The sequence below is a fragment of the Megalobrama amblycephala genome, linkage group LG14 (assembly GCF_018812025.1).
Source record: "Megalobrama amblycephala isolate DHTTF-2021 linkage group LG14, ASM1881202v1, whole genome shotgun sequence".
NCBI classification, from domain to species: Eukaryota; Metazoa; Chordata; class Actinopteri; order Cypriniformes; family Xenocyprididae; genus Megalobrama; species Megalobrama amblycephala.
The window spans coordinates 441,117-467,580 of NC_063057.1; the positions used below are offsets into that span (position 1 = coordinate 441,117).

The 26,464-nt window shown below is 37.8% G+C and overlaps 1 protein-coding gene across 2 annotated transcripts; it reads left to right on the forward strand.

Annotated features, from left to right (window-relative positions):
* The first annotated feature begins 804 nt into the window (after positions 1-804).
* On the forward strand, positions 805-25,257 carry lrig3 (leucine-rich repeats and immunoglobulin-like domains 3). 2 transcript variants are annotated; one of them, XM_048154875.1, is made up of 19 exons: positions 805-995; positions 7,895-7,966; positions 8,051-8,125; positions 12,207-12,341; positions 14,423-14,566; positions 14,649-14,792; positions 14,877-15,020; positions 15,178-15,321; positions 17,636-17,716; positions 17,799-17,870; positions 17,950-18,021; positions 18,109-18,272; positions 20,790-21,110; positions 21,194-21,475; positions 21,659-22,135; positions 23,840-23,998; positions 24,096-24,236; positions 24,312-24,485; positions 24,573-25,257. In XM_048154875.1, exons 1-19 carry the CDS (start codon positions 820-822, stop codon positions 24,755-24,757), a joined length of 3,162 nt encoding a protein of 1,053 aa, XP_048010832.1. In that variant the 5' UTR covers positions 805-819; the 3' UTR covers positions 24,758-25,257. The 2 variants fall into 2 exon arrangements, with proteins under 2 accessions (XP_048010832.1, XP_048010833.1); XM_048154876.1 differs by having other exon boundaries at positions 937-1,361.
* Positions 25,258-26,464: the final 1,207 nt, after the last annotated feature.

Below are 26,464 nucleotides of genomic sequence, written 5' to 3' on the forward strand. Positions count from 1 at the left end.
TTGTGACAAAAATCAAATTTGTGAAATTAAAAATCAAAGTTGACATAGGCTACTAAGTCGAAATTATGACTTAAAATTTCAAAACTGTGACATTAAAAGTAGAAATTATGACATACCAAGTATGAAGTCAACATTATAACTTAAAAAGTCAAAGTTGTAAGATGAAAATCAAATTTGTGACATTAAATTAAAATGATAAGATACTAAGTCATAACAATAAAGTAAAAAGTCAAAATTATGACTTAAAAAGTAAAATTTGTTACATTAAAAGTCGAAATTATGACACTAAGTGTGAAAAATCAAAATTAAGACTTGCAAAGTCAAAATTGTGACAAAAATCAAATTCGTGAAATTAAGTCGAAATTGACATTAGTCATAATAGATGAAAAGTTGAAATTATGACTTAAAATGTCAGAATTGTGACATTAGAAGTATAAATTATGACACTAAGTATGAAAAGTCAAAATTATAACTTAAAACATCAATATTGTAAGATGAAAATCAAATTTGACATTAAGTCGAAATTATGACATACTAAGTCATAATTATAAGATGAAAAGTCGAAATTATGACTTAAAAAGTCAAATTTGTTACATTAAAAGTCGAAATTATGACACACTAAGTATGAAAAGTCAAAATTATAACTTAAAAAGTCAAAATGAAGACGTAAAAAGTCAAAATTATGACAAAAAGTTGAAATTCTAACTTAAAAATCATAACTGTGACATAAAAAGTAGAAATGATGACATACTAGTGATGACTTTTTATAATTATGATTTACACCAAAGCATGATTTTTTTTTTTTCTAATGTGGGGGAAATGAAATGTGCTTCCATAATAAAGTCAACTGTATCTGTTTGTCTGTACTACATTACCCAGAATCCCTCTCGCTGTTCGGCGATCGTCGTGTGTCTCCGCCCACGGGAGCGCGCGCCGCGGAATGCTGCTCTGATTCCAGCGCGGTGGAAAAAAGTTCCTCAGAGATGGAGCGGACGGTGAGGCGCTGATTTCTGCGCTTTTATTCATGCTATTAAACGCGAAAACGAGATTCTGTTGACGCGAACCTGCCGAGAACTCTGTTCTCCTTCACATTCGTTCGGATTTTACACTTTTAAGGATCGATTTTGCGAACTTTTTATTAGTTTTTTTGTTGAGGTGAAAATGCCGCAGCCCGCTCGCGCTGTGAGCTTCGTGCTGCTCGTGTTTCACGTTACGGGATTTAAAGCGGTTCACGGAGACTCGGACCGCTCGGAACCGGACCAGTGCCCGTCTGTGTGCTCGTGTGTGGGATCTTTCGCCGACTGCAGTGGATTAAAACACGGCCGGATCGCGGAGCGGCTGCCCGCGCGGATCACGCGTCTGTGAGTGTTTTACCTCAGATCCTTTGTGTCTCTCTCGATCAAACACGATCAAAACATTCACTTTCTGCTGTTAAATCTGAGAAAAACACAACGGAGAAAATGATAACAGTGCGCAGACTGTTTATAGATTAGAAAAACTACTTAAACAAACAAGCCTTAAACTAGTGTAAACAAACTTTTCTCCGTCTACACAGTGACACTGATAGTTCTGACAATGTTGAGTTAGTTTGATCGATTTTCCTCTTGTGTGTGTGTGTGTGTGTGTGTGTGTGTGTGTGTGTGTGTGTGTGTGCAGTTTAAAGGCCCAAAGAATCTAATCAAAACCACAATAATTTAAACTCCATATTTTCATTAACGTAATAATAACACGACTAAAATGTTAGTAATTTATCTCAACTTTTGAAAGCTTTTAGCAACTGGTGTCTTGTTGTTCTGCTCACAGGACTTCATTTGCATGTGTTACTTTATTCATGAAGAACAAACACATTGTAATTAAACAGGCTTTCACACTTTTCTCTCGTATGTCAGGACTTTTTGATGCCATGGAGCCTGAAATATGCGAGAGGCCCCTTTCATATAATCATCCCGTTTATACAGTTATAAATGTGTACAATGTTGCCTGGAAAATATTTACACACTCTATCCTTTTTCTACTCATCATTAGTTTACTGTAAGTTGTATGAAGTTGAAGAGAAACATAAATTTAACTCTTACATTACAGACCAGTCTTTAGAAAACAGAGATGTCAAATTTAATTATATCGTACTAAGTAATAATGAGATGAAAAGTTGAAATTGACATACTAAGTATGAAAAGTCAAAATTACAACTTAAAAAGTGAAAATTGTGACAAATGGAATTTGTCACATTAAAGTCGAAATTATGACACAATTCAAAATTATGAAATGAAAAGTCAAAATTATGACTTAAAATGTCAAATTTGTTACATTAAAAGTCGAAATTTTGACACACGAAGTATGAAAAATCAAATGTATAACTTAAAAAGTAAAAAAATGTTAGATGAAAATCAAATGTTACATTAAGTCATAATTATAAGATGAAAAGTTGAAATTGACTTAAAATTTTCAAATTGTGACATTAAATGTCAAAATAATGACAAAATTCAAAATTAGTCAAAATTATGACTTAAAAAATCAAATTTGTTACATTAAAAGTCGAAATTATGAAACTAAGTATGAAAATTCAAAATTATAACTTAAAGTCAAAATTGTGAGATGAAAAGTTAAAATTAAAAAATTGTGACAAATCAAATTTGTGAAAGTTGAAATTGTTTTTAAAAAAATCAAATTTGTTACATTAAAAGTTGAAATTATGACACTAAGTATGAAAATTCAAAATTATAACTTAAAAAGTCAAAATTGTGAGATGAAAAGTTAAAATTAAAACTTGTCAAAATTGTGACAAATCTAATTTGTGAAAGTAAGTCGAAATTATGACTTAAAATGTAAAAATTGTGACATTAAAAGTCAAAATTATGGCAAAATTAAAAATTATGACACTCATTATGAGATGAAAAGTCAAAATTAGAACTTAAAAATTCTAAAATTATGAGATGAAAATCAAATTTGACATTAAGTTAAAATTATGAGATACTAATTATAAGATGAAAAGTTTAATTTATGACTTATAAAATAAAGTATTCATCATTAGTTTCCTGTAAGTTGTATGAAGTTGAATAGTAACATAAAATTATTACATTACAGACCAGTCTTTAGAAAACATAATAAAATAGAGATGTCAAATTTAATTATATCATACTAATAATGAGATGAAAAGATGAAATCGACATACTAAGTATGAAAAGTCAAAATTATAACTTAAAAAGTCAAAATTGTGACGTAATTTGTTACATTAAAGTCGAAATTATGATGCACCAAGTATGAAAAGTCAAAATTATAACTGTCATAATTATAAGATGAAGTTGAAATTATGACTTAAAAAATCTAATTTGTTACATTAAAAGTCAAAATTATGACACTAAGTATAAACATTCAAAATTATAAGTCAAAATTGTGATGAAAAGTAACAAAAATTAAATTTGTGAAATTAAAAGTTGAAATTATAACATACTAAGTCATTATAAGATGAAGTCAGAATTGTGACATTCAAAGTCAAAATTATGACAGTCAATTATGAGATGAAAAGTCAAAATTATGACTTAAAGTCAAATTTGTTACATTAAAAGTCGAAATTATGACACACTAAGTATGAAAAGTCAAATTTATAACTTACAAAGTCAAAAATTGTGAGATGAAAAGTTAAAAAAATTACCTAAAATTTTCAAATTGTGACATTAAATGTCAAAATAATGACAAAATTCAAAATGAGTCAAAATTATGACTTAAAAAAATCAAATTTGTTACATTAAAAGTCGAAATTATGAAACTAAGTATGAAAATTCAAAATTATAACTTAAAAAGTCAAAATTGTTAGATGAAAAGTTAAAATTAAAACTTGTCAAAATTGTGACAAATCAAATTTGTGAAAGTCGAAATTATGACTTAAAATGTAAAAATTGTGACATTAAAAGTCGCAATTATGACAAAATTCAAAATTATGACAGTCATGAGATAAAAAAAAGTCAAAATTAGAACTTAAAAATTCTAAAATTGTGAGATGAAAATCAAATTTGACATTAAAGTCAAAATTATGAGATACTAATTATAAGATGAAAAGTTTAATTTATGACTTAAAAAATAAAGTATTCATCATTAGTTTCCTGTAAGTTGTATGAAGTTGAAGAGTAACATAAAATTATTACATTACAAACCAGTCTTTAGAAAACATAATAAAATAGAGATGTCAAATTTAATTATATCATACTAATAATGAGATGAAAAGTTGAAATCGACATACTAAGTATGAAAAGTCAAAATTATAACTTAAAAAGTCAAAATTGTGACGTAATTTGTTACATTAAAGTCGAAATTATGATGCACCAAGTATGAAAAGTCAAAATTATAACTGTCATAATTATATGAAGTTGAAATTATGACTTAAAAAATCTAATTTGTTACATTAAAAGTCAAAATTATGACACTAAGTATAAAAATTCAAAATTATAAGTCAAAATTGTGATGAAAAGTAACAAAAATTAAATTTGTGAAATTAAAAGTTGAAATTATGACATACTAAGTCATTATAAGATGAAGTCAGAATTGTGACATTCAAAGTCAAAATTATGACAGTCAATTATGAGATGAAAAGTCAAAATTATGACTTAAAGTCAAAGTCGAAATTATGACACACTAAGTATTAGACTTAAATACTTAAAAAGTCAAAAATTGTGAGATAAAAAGTTAAAAAAATTACCTAAAATGTTCAAATTGTGACATTAAATGTCAAATAATGACAAAATTCAAAAATGAGTCAAAATTATGACTTAAAAAATCAAATTTGTTACATTAAAAGTCAAAATTATGAAACTAAGTATGAAAATTTTAAATTATAACTTAAAAAGTCAAAAAAGTGAGATGAAAAGTTAAAATTAAAACTTGTCAAAATTGACCAAAATCAAATTTGTGAAAGTCGAAATTATGACTTAAAATGTAAAAATTGTGACATTAAAAGTCAAAATTATGGCAAAATTCAAAATTATGACAGTCATTATGAGATAAAAAGTCAAAATTAGAACTTAAAAATTCTAAAATTGTGAGATGAAAAGTTAAAAAAATTACCTAAAATGTTCAAATTGTGACATTAAATGTCAAAATAATGACAAAATTCAAAAATGAGTCAAAATTATGACTTAAAAAATCAAATTTGTTACATTAAAAGTCGAAATTATGAAACTAAGTATGAAAATTTAAAATTATAACTTAAAAAGTCAAAAATGTGAGATGAAAAGTTAAAATTAAAACTTGTCAAAATTGACCAAAATCAAATTTGTGAAAGTCGAAATTATGGCTTAAAATGTAAAAATTGTGACATTAAAAGTCAAAATTATGGCAAAATTCAAAATTATGACAGTCATTATGAGATAAAAAGTCAAAATTAGAACTTAAAAATTCTAAAATTGTGAGATGAAAATCAAATTTGACATTAAGTCAAAATTATGAGATACTAAGTCATAATTATAAGATGAAAAGTTTAATTTATGACTTATAAAAAATGACTTATACATTTTCCTCTGAATTTTTCCACTGACCCCAGTGTAAACCCCTGATGTGAGAGTTATAATTGCTGTATTTGGTGTTCAGTTGCATCGCGTTCATGAGGTGCGTGTCCAGTGTAAGTCATTCCAGCTCCTTCTAGATGTTGTTTTGAGGCGCTGAAGGAGAATGTCTGGAGAGAAGAGCGAGTCCTCGGGCCTTCAGGAGGTGATGCTAATTTACGAGCAGCTCTGCAGCACATGTTCACGCATTAAACTGGCTGAGCTTTTGTTTTCCCCAGGCCCATTATTTCTGCTGAATTAGCAGCTAAACCCAACCAGAGATGGAAGCCATTAAGAGCTGATGTGTAGAAAGAGAGAGAGAGAGAGGGAGGAGGAAGAAATGGAGGCCTGGAGTCTTTGGCTGTGAAGAGCTCTCGCTGCCAGAATGGAAAAATAGAAGGAAAAAACTTTTTCATGATTTACATCTGGAAAGAGCCAGGGTTTTTTCAGTGCCGTGGAGAGTTTGAGACGGCAGCAGCTGTTTTACACTCTTCAACTCTGAACCGACACCTTCAACTGAGGGAAACTCAGACTGGAAAATGGATCAGTCGATGTTAATATGAGTGAAAAACTAAAGCCAGCTTTATCAGAAGCAGCAAGTGTTTATCAGTGTTTTGGACATGTTTTATGTTGGAAATTATTATTTATTTATTTGGTAATGCAGGTTGATGGAGTACGATGTGAATAGTGTGGTACATGAATAAGATAATCATCGACGGCGATACATATCGATATTGAACGCGATATTGCGTGGCTTATCAGTGATCTACGGCTCTGTCTATTAAATGCCGCTCCATTTGAAAGCAGGTGATGGCGATTTAGCGGTAATCAGGGAACCGGCTTTAGTGAAGAAATGCGCGTGACAAAAGCATTCGATACATCGCCCAGCCCTAGTATGAAGCGATATAGAAATAAAGCTGACTTAAGGCAACAACAGCAGATCCAACCTGAACCTGTGAACATTTAGAGTTACGGATTCAAACATTAGCCTCGTTTCCGTTACAGATGTTCAAAAGTGGAGTATCGCATAAAACATTCGCAGCGTTTCCATCCCACGTGTTCAAGAGAACAAAATCATCACTTCCTGGAGCAAAATATCAGTAATAAAAATTTAAGTTGCTTCAATCGGGCTCTTTTTTCCTCCATCATAAATGAGTTTTCTTAGACGAAACACAATAAACGCTGTCGTGTTCTCTTGCGTTCGGATGCTGGTGTTTGGGAACACAATCATGTGAGACGAGATCAAACTATATAAAATAATAAACTCTTTGAATCCTTCGGCCGTGTGTCTGGATACGACAGATAGTGGAGTGAGAACGTGATAAACTGGAGTGTTAATTCAGTGTGATAAACTGAGTCTGAAGAGTCTTATCAGAACAGAGAGAGTGACGAGTGTTAGATCACATGACGAGCTTGATTCAGGAAACACGAATGTCTGTGTAAATCATATGGAAATGAACTCCATGGATTGAATTTACACTGAATTCTGTTTCATTCGGCTGCACTGAAACTGACATTTGGACCTTCAACCCGTTGAACCCCAGTGAAGTCCACTATATGGAGAAAAATCCTGGAATGTTTTCCTTCATTTCTTTTCCACTGAAGAAAGAAAGACATGAACATCTTGGATGACATGGAGGAGAGTAAATTATCAGGACATTTTCATTCTGAATTGAACGAAGTTGTTATAGTGAAGCTCCACCTCTGAGAGATTCCAGTAAAACGGTCGTCCAGAGCCAGAAACTGACTCCACGAACGCACACGGTTTGCTGTTTGGAAATCAAAGGCGGCACTCACTTTCCCTGCATTGTGTATAGATTAGCAGTCGTTACTTTCCCCGCCGCTGCTCGCGTTTGAGCTGATGGAGTCCAGATGGAGGACGGAGAGCCGCGGAGGCGTCTGGCAGCTTCACGCGACGCTCCGGAACCGTCTCAAAAAATCAACACAGACCGTCTCGCCCTCAGCGAAAAAGTGTCTGTAGTCAAGAATCGTATTACTGGTTGCAAATGTTTTACTGAATCATCCTGATTGGATGTTTATGATTATATTATTATATTAAAATCAAAGTAGTGTAAAATAACAAAAAAAAATGCAACATCCATGGAATTGTTCATTATAGTAAAGAAAAACATCTTTAGGGAACCAAAAATTCTTCTCTGGCATCACTGCAAAAACACCCTTTTGGATCCTTTTGCATTATTAAATATTTGCAAAAATAGTGTTGTTTTGTTTCTGACTGATTGTGTTCCTAATGCTGTGTTGAACTGGCGTGATCATGTCATACTGTACGAGTGTTTTGTCTCCCGAGTTTCTCCTGGCTTCAGTCGGGTGACACGGATTCTCTGTTTTTCTCTTCGCAGGGATCTGAGCCATAACAAGTTACGCACGTTTCCTGAAGCGCTGTTGGCCAGCCTGCCGCACCTCAGCGAAATGTGAGTGCTCTCTGCGTTTTGTTTTGTTTTTCTCCTCAAATGTATGAAATCTGCACGTGTAACCGTCGGGTTTTATGTTCACAGAAAACTGAGTAACAATGACTTCGAGTCCATCCCGGATTTGGGCCCAAACGCTGGAAACCTCAGCAGCCTGATTCTGTGAGTATCATTATCATGAGTGAAACTCATTGATCTGACCCAACACGACCTCATCCAATGGAGTGAGTTTGGGGGCGGGACTATCTGTTTGACTGGCCAGTGAGTGTGTTTGTGACACATTCACTAGTGGCACGTTTTGAAAGATGAACGGATGGGATGTTGGATTAGAGTTTGGGTTTGAAAAGTGTCATTGGATGAGGTGATTTTGAGAATGAGTTTGAATCTGGTTTTAATATTCCTCATTGTCATATTAGTGGTTATTTACAGCAGATTTCATCTTCTTGAAAACATGTCACATAAAATGACAAAATAATGAAACATTAATTTCCCTGGTGAAGATCGTCTGGAGTGAGTTTCTGAGCGAGAGCTGTGTGTGTGTGTGTGTGGTATTTCCTCTTGGACGCAGAACACAGTTTGGCACGGTTTTGTTGGTCTCTTGTCTGTGACGGCGCCTGTGTGGAGCGTCATCTGAGTCTGAGCGCTCCGTGTTAAATACAACACCGTCCGGATACATCCGACTGCAAGCGATGAGACTCTATTTATGTGTTTAGTCTAGTGGCACATTTGGACATTTTATGTTGTCTTGGAAAAAACTTTATCTGAAGACTTGTGGTTTGAAGGTCAAGATGGATGAGATCTTAGTGGTTTCTAGGCAGTTGCTAGGGGCTTTTGGGTGGTTGAAACATGCATTTGGAATTGAATCAAAAAAGTTCAGTCCTTCAATCTGACAGTGAAATTTTCCAGCTGATTACTCACGAGCATTGGCTTCATACAGCTCTTTAATTGTTCAAGGCCATAAATTCCTGTGAAATCGTTGAATTAATTGACGTGTTGGCGAGTGAATTACTCCCAGCTGTGGAGCTGGTGCCGTTTGTTTTTGGTGGGCTGAAGGGTCAAAGACGAGAGACGCTCAGTCTGAGAGACTGTTTAAATAAGAGGCAGGAGCTATACGATACCCCAGACCCCCGTACGGCTCTCTCTCGCTCGCTCTCGTATGCAGCGCTAGAGATGTCAATCGCATTCATACTGCAGTGGAGATATTAATGACTGCTTTATTTACACTTGAGAACAATTAAAAAAACTGTGTAATGCATGACAACACATCCCAACTAAGTAAAGATGGTGTTTTATAGTTTTAGACAATGCAAAGTGACGTTCAGTTGTGGCATGTTGATCTTGTGTGTGTCTTCAGTGTCGCTCGTCCAATCAAATTAGAGTCAGAATTGCCTATAGAGCTGCTATAGAGCCGATCTCTATTCAGACACCCGCGCAATCTCATTAAACCTTTGATAAGTTCGATCACAGCGAGCCAGAGAGATCTGCTGTCATGTATAGATATGAAGCAGCATCACCGTATCGTTATTTCTGTCTTACAGATATTCATATTATCACAGAATTACTGAGATAAAAGTTTATAGTTTGGATATAAACGCTGATGTCTATGGTAGCCATCAAAATAGAGCGAATCGCCTTTTCAAAGTAACTTGACGCTTCAAATAAAGATTGTATCAACTACATCGTTACACCAGTAGGTGGCGATAAGTGACTGTTAAAAATGTGTTTGTCATTGAATCGTTCATTTGAGTTTCGTTCAAAAATGCTGATTCAAAAATGCTGATTCAAACAAGTGAAGTCTTCATGAGTGAGTCATTGAATCATTCATTCAATCCGATTTTTTTTTTTTTTTTTTTTTTAGTTATCTGTTCAGAATCATGGGAGAATCGTGATCTCCATTATTCTTAGTTCATCCAGAATCGTGCAGCTCTAATTGCCTAGTAGTTTTGCTATTTTTAGCTGTTTTTGCTTTAAGTCTAGTTTAAGCCTTTTTAAAGAACAGTTTAAGCTCTTTAAGTCTAGTTTCATCTTGACTCATTTAAGCTTTAAGCTTTTTTTAGACTAGTTTTAAGTCTAGTTTAAGCTTTTTAAAGTCTATTTTAAGCTCCTTTAGTCTAGTTGAAGATTTTTAGACTAGTTTTAAGTATATTTTGAGCTCTTTTAGTTTGGATTAAGCTATTTTAGTCTAGTTTAAGCCTTTTAAAAGAACAGTTTAAGCTCTTCTCTTAAGTCTAGTTTCAGCATTTTAGTGTAGTTTAAGCTGTTTTGGTTTGCATTAAGCACTTTTATTCTAGCTTTAGCTCTTAGTTTGGTTTAAGATCTTTTAGTTTAGTTTATGCTTTTTTTAGTCTAGTTTAAGCCTTTAAAAGAACAGTTTAAGCTCTTTGTATAGTTTTAGTTTTTTAGTCTAATTTAAGCTCTTTTAGTATAGTTTAAGATCTTTTAGTTTACTTTAAGCTCTCTTAGACTAGATTAAGCTCCGTTAGTCTAGATGACGCATTTTTAGACTAGTCTTAAGTGTAGTTTTTAGTCGTTTAAGCTTTTTTTAGACTAATTTAAGCTATTTTAGTCTAGCTTTTGCTCTATTTGTTTGGTTTAAGCTCTTGTAAACCACATTTTTTAATTATCCGGATTATCAGACAATACTCATCATGACCACTTTAAAATCTCAACTATTTTCCATTGAATTTCCAGTTGAAATAACCATATTAACGGTAGTGATGAAGCGAAACGATTTGGTCGATCCGCTCAGTTTGAGGATGATTTGTTTGCTCATTAATGTAATGCAGCAGGATCTTTACAGCATGAGGAAAATATGTTGAAATTGAGTTGAAGTTAATGTGTTTCAGACCGTGTGTGAGCTCTTCTCTGCTCATCTCAGAGCCAACTTGACTTTTTTCCCTTTAGTCTCATCTGCCAGAAACACACACACGGTGTGGAAAGTGTCTGCATTGTGAAATTCAGCGAGCGTCTAATAACTCTCATAACGTGCTGACGTGCCAAACATTCGCAGCGCTGCTTTCACAATCGACTTTATGTGGAAACAATCTCACTCCGAGTGCTTTTCACATAATGTGTCGCATACATGTTTGTCATCAGGATTTGGCGTTTAGCTCGAGGCGCTAAAAATATCCCGTTCAGACTCTGCCGCTGATTAAACTAACGGCGTGTAACAACCTTATTTGCTGAAAATTGGTTGAACAAATTTGAGTTGTGCGGCTCAGAGAGACACAATGAGCCGCTTGTTTGTGTGAACGCTGAGGAGAAGGGGGAGAGATAAAGCACACACTCACACACACACCTGAACACACACACACTCTCAGCAGATGTTGAAGACACACAGAGAGATGCGTCTGGTTATTTTGTGGCTATTCTGTCATGAGGAGTTACAGCGAGGTAATAAACAGGATCTCAATCCTAATAGAAACAAATCTTTGTTGTTTATTTTTTTCCATCTAAAAGAGACAAACGTGAAATGTTATTTTAAAAGACACCGATTCAAGATCATCGGTGGCATTCCTCACTTCCTTGTTTTCCATCGGATGCTTCATTCACACGTTCGTCTCTCCAGAGGGATCTGCTCCGGCACGTCCCGCGTCTTATCTGTCTCGCTCTCTCAACACCTTTGACTCATTCCCCCCACACTTCACAAAAGCACAGGTTTCCCATCATGCCTCTGTGTGCCTTGATTTAAAAAAAAGTTTGTTGTTCATTGTGGGCTTTTCTTAAACTAGAACAAGAATATTAGAGATTTAGATTACTGGCTTGTCATCATGTGTCCTCTCTTGTGATGTCAGCACTGCGTTTATGGTGCATTACGCTCAGCTTCACCTGCATAAACGCAATCCAAACCGAGTCTGTGTGAGACCTGCGGAGCGCCGCGAGTCCAGGGAATGTGTTCAGCGTGTCTGACACACAAAGGCGGCTCTGTGCCGTCCGTGTTTCTAACACAAGCAGCTCCTGCACTGCAATTTAGGAGGCGTGCAGCTCGGGAAATTGCTGTGCTCGTCAGCGGCGCTTTCACTGAGGGAATGGGCTTCATCATCCGCGTAATTGGCAGGGTTTTTTTTTTAGTTTAAATACCTTGTTAGTAATTACCTTATAAACCAAATAACACACTTCTAAACCCAAGGGCTGTTTTGACCTGTTGTGAGGCGTGCTGACATCAGAGCCGGAGAGACGCTGCGACCGGCTTCACCTGTGCGCTGAAATCTGCTGTCTGTAATGCCCCTGTTTCTGTTTTCAGAGCAAACAACAAAATCTCGAGGATATCGTCAGAGCGGCTCAGTTCGTTGGTCGCCCTGGAGACGCTGGACCTTAGCAACAACAATATTGTGGAGGTTCGGGCCGGGGCTTTTCCTGCACTTCCTCTGAAAAACCTGTGAGTCCTTCTTCTGTTCTGAAACTGACCTGCTTTCCAGAAACCTGCAGAAGTCTCAACACTGTGTGTTAAAACTGCTAACCGTCAGCTTTAAGCTCTTTTTAGACTATTTTAAGCACTTTTACACTAGTTTAAGCACTTATAGGCCCGGTTTACAGACAGGGCTTACCCTAAGCAAGATTAGTTCAATTAGGGCATTTAAGTAGCTTTTATAAACGTTCACTAGAAAAAATATTGCTGATCTTGAGACAAAACAATGGCTCTGACATAGTTTAAGATATGTCAGTGCAAGTTAATTTCAGTTAAAACAGCTCAAACATGCATTTTAGTCTGGGAATAACTTAAACCTTGTCTGTGAAACTGGGGGATAGGTTCGTTTATGCATTTTTAGACTAGTTCAAGCAATTTTAGGCTAGTTTAAGGACTTGTTGAAGCTCTTTTCAGCTTAGTTAAAGGTTTTGTTAGACTTGTTTAAGCTCTTTTAAACTACAGTAGTCAACATTTGAAGTGGATCAAAAAAGTTCATCAAAGTTGTCCTAAAAAAAGTTTTAGGACAACTATGATAAAAGGTTTTGATCCACTTTAAATGTTGACTACTATAGTTTGAGGACTTTTAGGCTAGTTTATGCTCTTTTTAGACTTGTTTAAACCAGAATAAAAAAATCATAGACTAGTTTAAAAGAGCTTAAATGAGTAACAAAAGCTTTAACTTGTTTATGTTCTTTTTAGACTAGTTAAAGTTTTTGATTATTAATTTAAGCTCTTTTAAACTAGTCTATGCTTTTTTTAGACTATTTTAAGCTTTTCTTATTCGTTTAAGCTTTTTTAGACTATTTTAAGCACTTAGGCTAGTTTATGCTCTTTTAGACTAATTTAAGCTTTTTTGGACTAGTTTGTTTTTTGTCTAGCTTAAGCTTTTTTTATGTGTAAGCTCTTTTAAATGAGTTTATGCTTTTTTTGTCTAGCTTAAGCTTTTTTTAGACAAGTGTAAGCTCTTTTAAATGAGTTTATGCTTTTTTTGTCTAGCTTAAGCTTTTTTTAGACAAGTGTAAGCTCTTTTAAATGAGTTTATGCTTTTTTTGTCTAGCTTAAGCTTTTTTTAGACAAGTGTAAGCTCTTTTAAATGAGTTTATGCTTTTTTTGTCTAGCTTAAGCTTTTTTTAGACAAGTGTAAGCTCTTTTAAATGAGTTTATGCTTTTTTTGTCTAGTTTAAGCTTTTTTTAGACAAGTGTAAGCTCTTTTAAATGAGTTTATGCTTTTTTTGTCTAGCTTAAGCTTTTTTTAGACAAGTGTAAGCTCTTTTAAATGAGTTTATGCTTTTTTTGTCTAGCTTAAGCTTTTTTTAGACAAGTGTAAGCTCTTTTAAATGAGTTTATGCTTTTTTTGTCTAGCTTAAGCTTTTTTTAGACAAGTGTAAGCTCTTTTAAATGAGTTTATGCTTTTTTTGTCTAGCTTAAGCTTTTTTTAGACAAGTGTAAGCTCTTTTAAATGAGTTTATGCTTTTTTTGTCTAGTTTAAGCTTTTTTTAGACAAGTGTAAGCTCTTTTAAATGAGTTTATGCTTTTTTTGTCTAGCTTAAGCTTTTTTTAGACAAGTGTAAGCTCTTTTAAATGAGTTTATGCTTTTTGTCTAGCTTAAGCTTTTTTTTAGACGAGTGTAAGCTCTTTTAGACTACTTTAAGCTCTTATGTAGCTGTTTAAATGATGTATTAACATTTTTCCATTTGACAGGTTTTAAGAAGGCATTCTTCAGTATAATGATCGACTCAAACTGCCATCAGATCACAATCAATATAATGGAGAAATGATATATGAGAAAATAAATTCTAATGTTGGCAAATTACATGTTCACAAAATCACTGAAGTCAAATTAGTTTTAGGCTTAAATGAGTTTTCAGTTTCCAGTCTAGATAGCCGCATAACCACAAAAATGGCTTAATTTAACATATTGTTCACAATATTTATGCAAGATTCTGAAAAGATCATTCATTCATTCATTCATTGCTAAAGCTATCAGTAACTACAGCTTCTGTGAATTGGTCAGCATGTCATGAATCTGTGTTTGAATGTTTTGTTTGCAGGTTCATGAATAATAACCGTATTTCTACGCTGGAGCACGGCTGCTTCAGTAATCTGTCCAGCTCGCTGCTGGTGTTAAAACTCAACAAAAACCGCCTGAGCTCCATCCCGCCCAAGATCTTCTCGCTGCCCCACCTGCAGCACCTGTAAGTGTACTCGCTCGTGTCCGTCTCGTGCTGTCGGTCCACACGTGTGCCAGTCCTTGACTCTTGTGTTTGTGATTGACAGGGAGCTGAGCAGGAACCGCGTGCGGCGCATCGAGGGTCTGACGTTCCACGGGCTGCACGGCCTGCGCTCGCTGAAGATCCAGAGGAACGGTGTCACACGCCTCATGGACGGGGCTTTCTGGGGTCTGAACAACATGGAAGTGCTGTGAGTGAAGTCCTGCGCTCATGCTTTAGTCCAGCCCTTCAGCACTCGTATGTGACGTGTGTGTGTGTGTGTGTGTGTGAGCAGACAGCTGGAGTACAATAACCTGACGGAGGTGAGTAAAGGCTGGCTCTACGGACTCCTGACGCTGCAGCAGCTGCATCTGTCTCACAACGCCATCAGCCGCATCAAAGCCGACGCGTGGGAGTTCTGCCAGAAACTCGCTGAGCTGTGAGTCAACTTTACTTCTCTAGACGTCTCTGTCCCAAAATATTCACAAACTATAATAGTATGTCAATGATGACGCTGCGAACATGTCCCTACTTATATAGGGCACATATGATGGACACTTTACTCGTTTAATTATGTCGAATGCTCTGTCTGTCAGTGATCTGAACTGGAACCAGCTGACCCGTTTGGAGGAAGCCAGTTTTGTTGGACTCAGTGTCCTCGAGCAGCTCCACATCGGAAACAACCGGATCAGTTTCATCGCAGACGGAGCGTTTCGAGGCCTCGCCAACCTGCAGACGCTGTGAGTTGAACTCAGGAAATACTTATTTTCAGTATTCAAATGCCTTACGTTTGTTCTTATTTGAGAAGCCGTTTCATTTGGACATAAGACCAGCGCAACTTCCCTTTCATGCCACTTTAATTCATCAGTGTTTATTATTTGAGTATTGTAACAATGACCCATAAATGTGTATGTTTATAAATGCAGCTGTGGCTCGTTTCCATGAGCGTGTTGCGTTTGCTCATGCATGTGCTTTCACTTTTAAACTGAACCAAATGGCAGAGGTCAGTGCAGGTCAGGTGTGTTTGAGGGGGGGAAGGGATGTTGTGGCGAGAGATGAAGTCAGGGATTGGGGACGTTGCTTTAACCTTTTGGCAAAAATCGCCATTTTTATTCTAAAGCACTCAAGTTTTAGCATGTTTTTCCATGTTTTAGCATGTGTCTAGTAGGGCTGGGACAACACACCTATCTGTCAGCACCTATCTATCACGATACATGTGATGTTTAAGAATTGCTATGTATTGTGATTTTTGTTTGCTCTAAACTCTAGACCATGGGGAAAAGTAGAATGATACACTTACACATGATGGTGCAGGTCATATATGCGTAGATGTCTCTCCGACCCCCATTTTTCAAATTTTTTCCATTTTTATGACATGTATTAATATCGATTCTGGAATAAAAAATAGATTTTAAAATCGTAAAAATCGCGATAGTTAGGTGAATGAATTTTTTTTCCCTCAGCCCTGGTGTCTGTAACCTGTTTGTAACGTTTTAATGTATTGCTAACATGAAATAGCAAGTTGCAAGCATTTTAGCATTTTACTGGCATGAATTAGTATGTCTTGCCAATTGCTAACATGTTGCTAGTATGTTTTAGCATGATACTAACATGAATTAGCATGTTTGCTAGCATGAATTAGCATGATTTACATTTTGCTAGCATGATTTAACATGTTGTTAGCATTTTTTTAGCACATTGTTAGCGTTAATTTACACAGTATTATTTTGCTTGTTTGTAACATTTTTAGTGCATTGTTAGCATTAAATAGCATGTTACTGGCATGAATTAGCATGTTAGCGATTGCTAACATGTTACTATCATGATACAAACATGAATAAGCATGTTAGCATGTGTTGCCAGCATGGATTAGCATGATTTAGCATGTTGTTAGAATGTTTTAGCACATTGTTAGCATCAGTTAACAGTATTATTTTGTTAACCTGTTTGCAACATGTTTTAGTGCATTGCTAGCATGAAATAGCATGTTGCAAGCATTTTAGCATTTTACTGGCATGATTCAACATTTTACTAGCATGTCTTACCAATTGATAACATTTTGCTAGCACATTTTAGCACATTGTTAACATGAATTAGCACAATTTAGCATGGTTCTAGCATGTTTTAGCACATTACTAGCATGATTTAGCCTGTTTTAACACTTTGTTAGCATTAATTAGCACATAGCATTATTTTTCATTTTGTTAGCTAACTGTAACGTTTTAGTGCATTGCTAGCATGAAATAGCATGTTGCAAGCGTTTTAGCATGTTACTACTGTGTCTTACCAATTGCTAACATGTTACTAGTGTGATACAAACATGAATGAGCATGTTAGAATATTGTTAGCTTAGATTAACATGATTTAACATTTTGTTAGAATGTTTTAGCACATTGTTAGCATCAGTTAACAGTATTATATTGTTAACATGTTTGTAACATTGATAGCATGAAATAGCATGTTGCAAGCATTTTAACATGTTACTGGCATGAATTAGCATGTTAATTAACATGTCTTACTAATTGCCAACATTTTGCTAGCACATTGCTAACTTGAATTAGCACGATTTAGCATTTTGCTAGCACATTGCTAACTTGAATTAGCACGATTTAGCATTTTGCTAGCATGTTTTAGTACATTGCTAGCATGAAATAGCATGTTGCAAGCATTTTAGCATGTTACTGGCATGTCTTACCAATTGCTAACATTTTGCTAGCACGTTGTTAACATGAATTAGCACGATTTCACATGTTGCTAGTGTTTTAGTGCATTGCTAGAATGAAATAGCATGTTGCAAGCATTTCATGTTTTAAGTTACTAGCATGTCTTACCAATTGCTAACATGTTTTAGCACATTGTTTGTGTGAATTAGCACATTTCTACCATGGATTAGTGTGCTGCTAGCATGTTTAGTAGGTTTTCCAGAGCGTCTGGTTTGCTGCGAGCTCATTTTTAGCACGAACACAGGCTCGCGGCAGCTTCATGACTGGTGTTTTCTGGGTGTGGATTTTAACACTGTGGTTTCCTCTGATTTCTCGCCCTCTCTCTCTTCAGAGATCTGAAGTGTAACGAGATCTCATGGACCATCGAGGACATGAACGGCCCTTTCTCTGCTCTGGACAATCTGAGGAAGCTGTGAGTGCTTATTCCTGTCATCTCAGTGTGATTATTGATGCTCATCAGTATCGGTGCAGTAAGTCGTTTTCCTGCTCCTCAGGTTCCTCCAAGGGAATCGCATCCGATCGGTCACCAGGAAGTCTTTCACAGGCCTGGACATGCTGGAGCAGCTGTGAGTCTCTCTTTCAGATCCTTAACGTTTGATGATGATGATGATGTTTGTTAGGTTTCTAAACATCTTCTCCGTCCAGGGATTTGAGCAACAACGCCATCATGTCGGTGCAGGCCAATGCGTTCTCTCAGATGAAGAAGCTGACGGAGCTGTACGTATGAAGCGCCCACACTAAACCTGCGCATGCGCACGTGAACCTGCTTCCTTCAATGATCACTCTTGTGTCTCGCCCCGTCAGGCACCTGAACACGTCCAGCCTGCTGTGCGACTGCCAGCTCAAGTGGTTTTCTCCGTGGGTGGCAGAACATGCTTTCCTTCCTCTGGTGAACGCCAGCTGCGCCCATCCACATCTGCTGAAGGGCAAGAGCGTCTTTGCCGTCGCCCAGGATGAGTTTGTGTGCGGTGAGTGGGCGAGCGTGACTTTTTCTTAAAGGGGACCTATTATGCAGAATTCACTTTTATAAGGTGTTTGAACGCAGATGTGTGTAAACAACCAGCCTATAATGGTAAAAATCCACCACTCCTTTTTTTATAATCCCCATAAATCATAGTCTCTCCAAACAAGCAGTTCCAGATTTCCCCTACTCTAACGTAAACCCCGCCCATGACTGCTGACGGAATCTTAGCTCCTCCCCTGAATGAGCCGTACACAGTCCGCCATGTTTATCTCTTCACCAGTGCATTTAAAGTAAGAAATGTATTCTTATTAAAGCTACTAAAGTTATTCAGTCAAGAGCAGTGAGTGATTTTCTGTTTTTCTTTTCTTGTTTGGTTCATATTAACAGCAGTAGGTACTGTATATTACTCCGCTTTCGCTTTAACACACAGATCTAATATACACATGTGATATCTTTCTCTGCTGTTTACGTTCTTATACATAACCGACTGTGTTTATGTGAACTTTGTGTGTTTTTGACATAACCTTGTGTGAATTTGACAGTTTAAGCACAATAATATGTGTAAGAGAACTTACTTTGATGCTCACGACGTGCCGTCTGACATCCAGCTTTCTGTGCGCTCAGAAAACCACATCAGAAGTTTGGACTGATATGATTCCCTGATGACGAAGAACTGCAATGTCACATGATCATGATCGTTATAGTATGGAAGCTTGTTTCTGCCGCTAAATAAAAAAATAACAAAGTAAATCTCACTATTCTGACTTTTTTTTCTCGCAATTGTTTATATCTTGCAATTCTGACTTTATAACTCGCAATTCTGACTTTATATCTTGCAATTCTGACTTTATAACTCGCAATTCTGACTTTATAACTCGCAATTCTGACTTTATTACTCGCAATTCTGACTTTATAACGCAATTCTGACTTTATAACTCGCAATTCTAACTTTATTACTCGCAATTCTAACTTTATAACGCAATTCTGACTTTATATCTCGCAATTCTGACTTTATAACGCAATTCTGACTTTATAACTCGCAATTCTGACTTTATTACTCGCAATTCTGACTTTATTACTCGCAATTCTGACTTTATAACGCAATTCTGACTTTATAACTCGCAATTCTGACTTTATAACGCAATTCTGACTTTATATCTCGCAATTCTGACTTTATAACGCAATTCTGACTTTATAACTCGCAATTCTGACTTTATTACTCGCAATTCTGACTTTATAACTCGTAATTCTGACTTTATAACGCAATTCTGACTTTATAACTTGCAATTCTGACTTTATAACTTGCAATTCTGACTTTATAACGCAATTCTGACTTTATAACTTGCAATTCTGACTTTATAACGCAATTCTGACTTTATAACGCAATTCTGACTTTATATCTCGCAATTCTGACTTTAACTCGCAATTCTGACTTTATAACGCAATTCTGACTTTATATCGCAATTCTGACTTTATAACTTGCAATTCTGACTTTATAACTTGCAATTCTGACTTTATAACGCAATTCTGACTTTATAACGCAATTCTGACTTGCGTTATAAAGTCAGAATTGCAAGTTATAAAGTCTGACTTTATATCTCGCAATTCTGACTTTATATCTCGCAATTCTGACTTTATAACGCAATTCGGACTTTATAACGCAATTCTGACTTTATATCTCGCAATTCTGACTTTATATCTCACAATTCTGACTTTATAACGCAATTCTGACTTTATAACGCAATTCTGACTTTATAATGCAATTCTGACTTTATATCGCAATTCTGACTTTATAACGCAATTCTGACTTTATAACTTGCAATTCTGACTTTATAACGCAATTCTGACTTTATAACGCAATTCTGACTTGCTTTATAAAGTCAGAATTGCAAGTTATAAAGTCTGACTTTATATCTCGCAATTCTGACTTTATATCTCGCAATTCTGACTTTATAACTCGCAATTCTGACTTTATATCGCAATTCTGACTTTATAACGCAATTCTGACTTTATATCTCGCAATTCTGACTTTATATCTCACAATTCTGACTTTATAACGCAATTCTGACTTTATAACTCGCAATTCTGACTTTATATCGCAATTCTGACTTTATAACGCAATTCTGACTTTATATTCTCGCAATTGCGAGAAAAAAAGTCAGAATTGTGAGATAAAAAGTCACAATTACCTTTATTATTTTTTATTTCATGGCGGAAACAAGCTTCCATACCAAACAAATGTTTTAGTTTTTGGCAGAGTATCTGAGGCAGGAGCTGTACAGGCTCCACCCTCTTCTGGAAAGGGGGCGGGGAGCAGCAGCTCATTTGCATTTAAAGACACATGCACAAATGTTTTTCCTTCCACTCAAAAATGGGCATTTACAATGACCTGTGGGTTATTTTGAGCTGAAACATCAAAGACACATTCTGGGGACACCGTATTACATCTTGTTAAAAGAGGCATAATAGGTCCCTTAAAGAAGAACTTCAGTTTTCAAGCATGCATCGTTGTGCTTTGCAGATGATTTCCCCAAACCCCAGATCACCGTGCAGCCCGAGACACAATCAGCCATCAAAGGCACCAACGTGACCTTCGTCTGCTCGGCGGCCAGTTCCAGCGACTCCCCGATGACCTTCGCCTGGAAGAAAGACAATGAGGTCCTGAACGACGCAGAGATCCATAACCAGGCGCACCTGCGGTCTCAGGTCAGCGAGGTGACGGAGTACACCACCACACTGCAGCTGCGCCACGTGGACTTCTCCAGCGAGGGCAAGTACCAGTGCGTCATCTCCAACCACTTCGGCTCCTCGTACTCCAGCAAAGCCAAGCTGACCGTCAACAGTAAGTGTTGAGGATGAAATCAAAATGAACTCTATTTACAGGGTTCCTGCAGCTCTTAAAAGGTCTTCATTTTGTCCTCGCAGTGCTGCCATACTTCACCAAAATGCCCATGGATCTGACGATCCGTGCCGGAGCCACGGCCCGACTGGAGTGCGCCGCCAGTGGACATCCGTCGCCTCAGATCGCCTGGCAGAAGGACGGAGGGACGGACTTCCCAGCGGCCCGTGAGCGGCGCATGCACGTCATGCCGAGAGACGACGTGTTCTTCATCGTGGACGTGAAGACGGAAGACATCGGCGTATACAGCTGCACTGCACAAAACACGGCCGGGTCCATCTCGGCTAACGCTACTCTAACGGTGTTGGGTTAGTTTACACATATGTTCATCAGAAATGATAATTACATGAAAACTCTAGTAATTTTGGGTTAATAATCAATTAATTCAATTTATTTAATGATCAACACTCAAATAAGCTCCATTTCAGCCCTTCAAAAAATCCAAATGAAACCAGAAGTTTTCATAGAATAACATCCCGTTCCCTCTCCAGAAACACCGTCGTTCCTGCGTCCGCTGATGGACCGTACGGTGGCGAAGGGCGAGACGGCGGTGCTGCAGTGTATCGCCGGCGGGAGTCCTCCTCCCCGACTCAACTGGACCAAAGACGACAACCCGCTAGTCGTGACCGAGCGACACTTCTTCGCTGCCGGGAACCAGCTGCTGATCATCGTGGACGCCGCCGAGGGAGACGCGGGAACCTACACGTGCGAGATGTCCAACCCGTTGGGCACGGAGCGTGGGAACGTGCGTCTGGCCATCCTTCCCAACCCCAACTGCGACTCGGGCCCGGCGGGCGGCGTGGCGATAGGGTCTCCGTCGGGCAGAGGGCCGGAGGAGGACGGATGGACCACGGTGGGCATCGTGATCATCGCGGTGGTGTGCTGCGTGGTGGGAACGTCTCTAGTGTGGGTGGTGATCATCTACCACACGCGGCGACGCAACGAGGACTGCAGCGTCACCAACACAGGTCAGTCCCGATGCCTTTTAACCCTTTGCGTTCCGGGTCAAAAATGACCCGCCTACATATAATTGCTTTTGTCAGCTAATATTTTTTTATTTAATATTTTGTATTTTTATGGTAAAACTATACTTATGCAGCAGTTATAGTGCATTTATTCACTTTATGACCTGAAAATTAAATTTCCAATTTAAAGTCTTTGCACACTGAGTCCCAAATTCTCACATGTTAAAAAATGCCATTACGACCTCACGTTGTATCAGTCACGTTTACACGCTGCCTCTGAAACTTTCGTCTGTGATAAAAAAAAAAAATCGTAATGGGTACAGTTTTCTGCATTTTTCACATCTGTAGCAAGCATTTTGACAGGTGTTTTGACAATTCAGAGCCACCGTACAAACGAACGCCAAAATCCAGAATGGCATCTGACAAGTTGATCCACTTCATCTCGACAAACAAAGTAGCAAAGCATCAAACTGAGCCACTGACATCCTGAAGTAAACTTTAAATTGCTCCGGATAATCCCGCAGCTCCTTAATAAGGAGGTGGAACTCTCCTTCCTCTCTACACAATCTCAGGATTGGATGGACCCAATATTTCCTTTTTCTCTTTTTAAGAAGAGAGGACAACAAAACCATCCTCACTGCTTGAAGACTCCATTTTGTATTGTTTTGCAAATTTCGTAACGGATTAATTAAATGCATTGGACTCAGTGTGCAAGGTCTCTGTGCGTGACGAATTTTTAGAATGGCGAATACAAAAAAACGCATATGAAAATTTCGGACTCAGTGTGGTCAATCGTTTGGTCTCTTTTTTTTTTTTTTAAAGAAAATACTATTGCTGAAGTGAAAATAAAAAGTTTAAAAAGCTTGAACTTGAAAAAAGTTATACAATTTTATATTCATTGTTATAAAAAATGAACAAAACTACTATTTTCAATTTTTATTTAAAATATATATTTTCCAAAATGTTTTACTATAAAAGTGTGAAGAAAACTATACAAGTTGAGGTTGATATCTCAAAAAATGAGCTTTCAGTAAAATTTGGTTTGGTCGCAGTACCAAACACTTCCACTAGATGAAATCTGTTTCCAATGCGCTCATTTTTTAACAATACATGCATGACTATTTTTTTAAGGACCATTTAACCTTTTCGAATCATGTCCATGATTTTTTTGTTGTTGTTGTTCACACAGCAAGTGCCAAAACCTTTACCAAGTTTCGTACCATTCCAATGACGTAAAAAATTCTAAAAATCCAAAACGTAAATTTTTCGGTCAAAAATGACCGAACAGCACAAAATCCTTTGGTTAATACGCAGGAGAGTCGATCGCCACATAATTATTTTCAGGGTTTCTTTTAATCTCTGTATTTCAGTTGACTTTCAGTGTGAAACTGATTTGAATTTAAATTCCGTTTCAATGTGAAACGGAAAAAATCTTATGACATTTTGAATGTTTTATCATTCTTTATGAAGTTATGAAACTTTCTGAAAGTCCTCTTAACCTTCAAAATGTCTTAAAACGTTTTTTCTTGGTTATGTGAATGTTTAGAAAACATTAAGAGAAGAGTTTTCTTTATTTTATAATTTTCGTTGCGTTCTGAAAAAAGCAGTAACGTTTTTCGGGTAAAAGAAAATCCTTTCTGGTTCAAAATGACCGGAACACAACATGGACGCGTAACACTAATAATCCGCTTCCTCTCCGGTGTCTAGATGAGACGAATCTACCGGCGGACATCCCGAGCTATCTGTCGTCTCAGGGGACGCTAGCGGAGCGCCAGGACGGGTATATCGCGTCTGAGAGCGGCAGCAGCCATCAGTACATCAGCTCCTCCATGGGCGGATTTTACATGCCGCCCAAAGACATGAACAGTAAGACGTGACCCTCCTCTCTCTCTCTCTCTATACAGCACTGTAAACAAAATCAGCGAAATTATGATAAAAATGACTTGTTTTTCTCCTCCCATAGGCCTCTGCCAGCTGGACACAGGAAGTGAAGCAGACATGGAGGCGGCGATCGACCCGCTGCTCTGCCATTATCAGGGTCCGGTCGGCTCTCTGCTGAGACGGAGCAACCGGTACAGCCCGGATCTGCCCGACACCTTCACAGGTGAGCGTGTGACGCCACAGACGCCCCGTATCGTCTGCGTGTCTGTTGATTAATCGTGTCCTCGTCCTCCTGCAGTCTGTCCGTCAGAGCAGCGGCCCGACTCGTACGGCAGGAAGAGGGAGCTTTACACCTGCAGCTCCGCCCTCGAACCCTTCGATCACATGATGATGCAGCTGCCCGCCGAGACTTCCTGCGTGGAGGACTGTGAGCGAGGAGAGTGCGTTCTGGGCTCCTCGGGGTCATATATGGGTGAGTCAGGAAAATAACTCACTTTGTGCGGCTTTTGTTTATGAATTGCATAAATGATGTATCATGAATGCGCTCCTGTCGTCTCAGGAACGTTCGGGAAGGCGCCGTGGCGGCCGCAGCAGGAGCTGTGCTCTCATAACGGAGTCATTCTTCACGAGAATCCGTACGCAGCGCTTCACACCGACTCGGACCTCGACGGGATGGAGCCGGACACCGGCGTGTACGAGCAGCCCTTCGATAACAGGACGATAGAGAGCTTTCCCGCCTCGTAGCGGCACGATCATGTGACTTTACCAAGAGTTTCGTTCCTTTCGAAACTACAAACGTTCTACCTCAGAAAGAGCTCCGGCTGAATGTAAATGAAACGCTTGTACAGAAAAACAGAATATATGCCTTTTATACAAAATTATATTTTGTAAATTAATAGTGTAATTATTTTTCCTACTCTTTTTTTTTTTCTCTAAATGTACGGAGCCCCTAAAGGGACACGGTGATGGAAACGTGTTTCTCGGAGGAACGCAGAAGCATCCTGTGTTTTGTCCATCGCCGTGTCCCTTTAGGGCTCCGCAGTAAATGTACTACGCCTGTTCGGTGCAGACGTGAGTCAGATATATGACTGATACGGACAATCAGCGTGACTGATGGGAGGAGTCAACCTGAGAGACAGTTCATGTGTGGTTCTGTTTGATCAGGTGATTATGATGTTTGGATAAAACACCCGTTTGCACAAACTAGAACACAATAAACACATTCCCATGAGCTGCTACACGAACACCTGCGTGATCTTTATCCTCACACACACACACACACACACACATTGAGAAGTTTGTTTATGCTTCATTGATGATGCTTTCATTAATACAGAAATGTTTGTTGGAGAAGAACTGTGAACTGAAGATCTTTAATGTCTGTGAAGAACAGGTTCTCGCCTCATCTGCTCCTGATCAGACACTAAACATGAATCAGATTCACACCATCAGCAGTTCAGACGATCACATGACCTCATGTGAGAATGACGCTCATCGCTCGTTTGAGGATTCGGCCTCGAGCGTCGAGAGCTTTCAGTGATTGATGAGGAGCCAGGATCTTCCAGATGTTCTCCGCTCTATTTACTGCATTTATAAATCAAAACTCAAGTGATTTCATCCCTCAGTAATTGATTGGATGATTAAAAGCATCTTTATCATTTCATTTCTTCTATTTCGTTCACAGTAAGAGCAGGACCTTGAAGTCAGGAGTCGCTGCACGTTCTCGTATATTTTCATTCAGCAGGTATTTAAACTCGAAAGTGCCTCGAAGCGTTTCGTTTTAACTGCCGCCAACAAAGAGTTTCCTGGCAAACGAGGGAAAACGAGAGAACAACTGGAATTCCAGAATTATTCCCCCACTTTGATTTCGGCTCCAGTGGAACTAGACAGGAAATCAACTATTTCTTGGACCACCAGCGGCCGGCGCAGGCCGGATTTTCCCTGATCCCGCGTCGGCCGCGGAGCATCTGAACGTGACCCGGGGTTGGAGCCGCTGACCTCAGATCTGCTCCGCGGACCTGCGTTTACCTCCCATCCTGTGACTAAGCAGAGAAAATGGATCTCACATGCCTGCGTCGTGTGATCTCGCTGCCAGACGCACGGATCTCAGCCCATTTCTCCTCATTGTTGCCAGATGTTGGACGCAGATGTTTGAGATAATCGCTGGCCGGCCAGAGGCTCTATCCCAGAGTCGAGAATCTATGGAAGATTATTCCCACCACAGAATAAATTAAAAATGTAATTGCGGCTTATTTTACGGTTCTGACTTTTTCCCTCTCAATTTTGACTTTTTTGTCAAAATAATTGTTTATAGTTCGCAATTTCTCGCAATTACGAATTTATAACTTCCAATTCGGACTTTTTATCAGAATTATAAGCTTATATCTTGCAATTCTGACTTTATTTCTCGCAATTATAAATTTATATCTCGCAATTTTGAATTTGTCGCAA

Bases quoted from the DNA above. Each gene is read 5' to 3' on its own strand.
- lrig3 (XM_048154876.1), top strand. From the start codon at position 1,162: ATGCCGCAGCCCGCTCGCGCTGTGAGCTTCGTGCTGCTCGTGTTTCAC. The intron at 1,362-7,894 runs GTGAGTGTTTTA...TTCTCTTCGCAG, and splicing joins CCCGCGCGGATCACGCGTCT to GGATCTGAGCCATAACAAGT. The intron at 17,717-17,798 runs GTGAGTGCTTAT...CCTGCTCCTCAG, and splicing joins CTGGACAATCTGAGGAAGCT to GTTCCTCCAAGGGAATCGCA.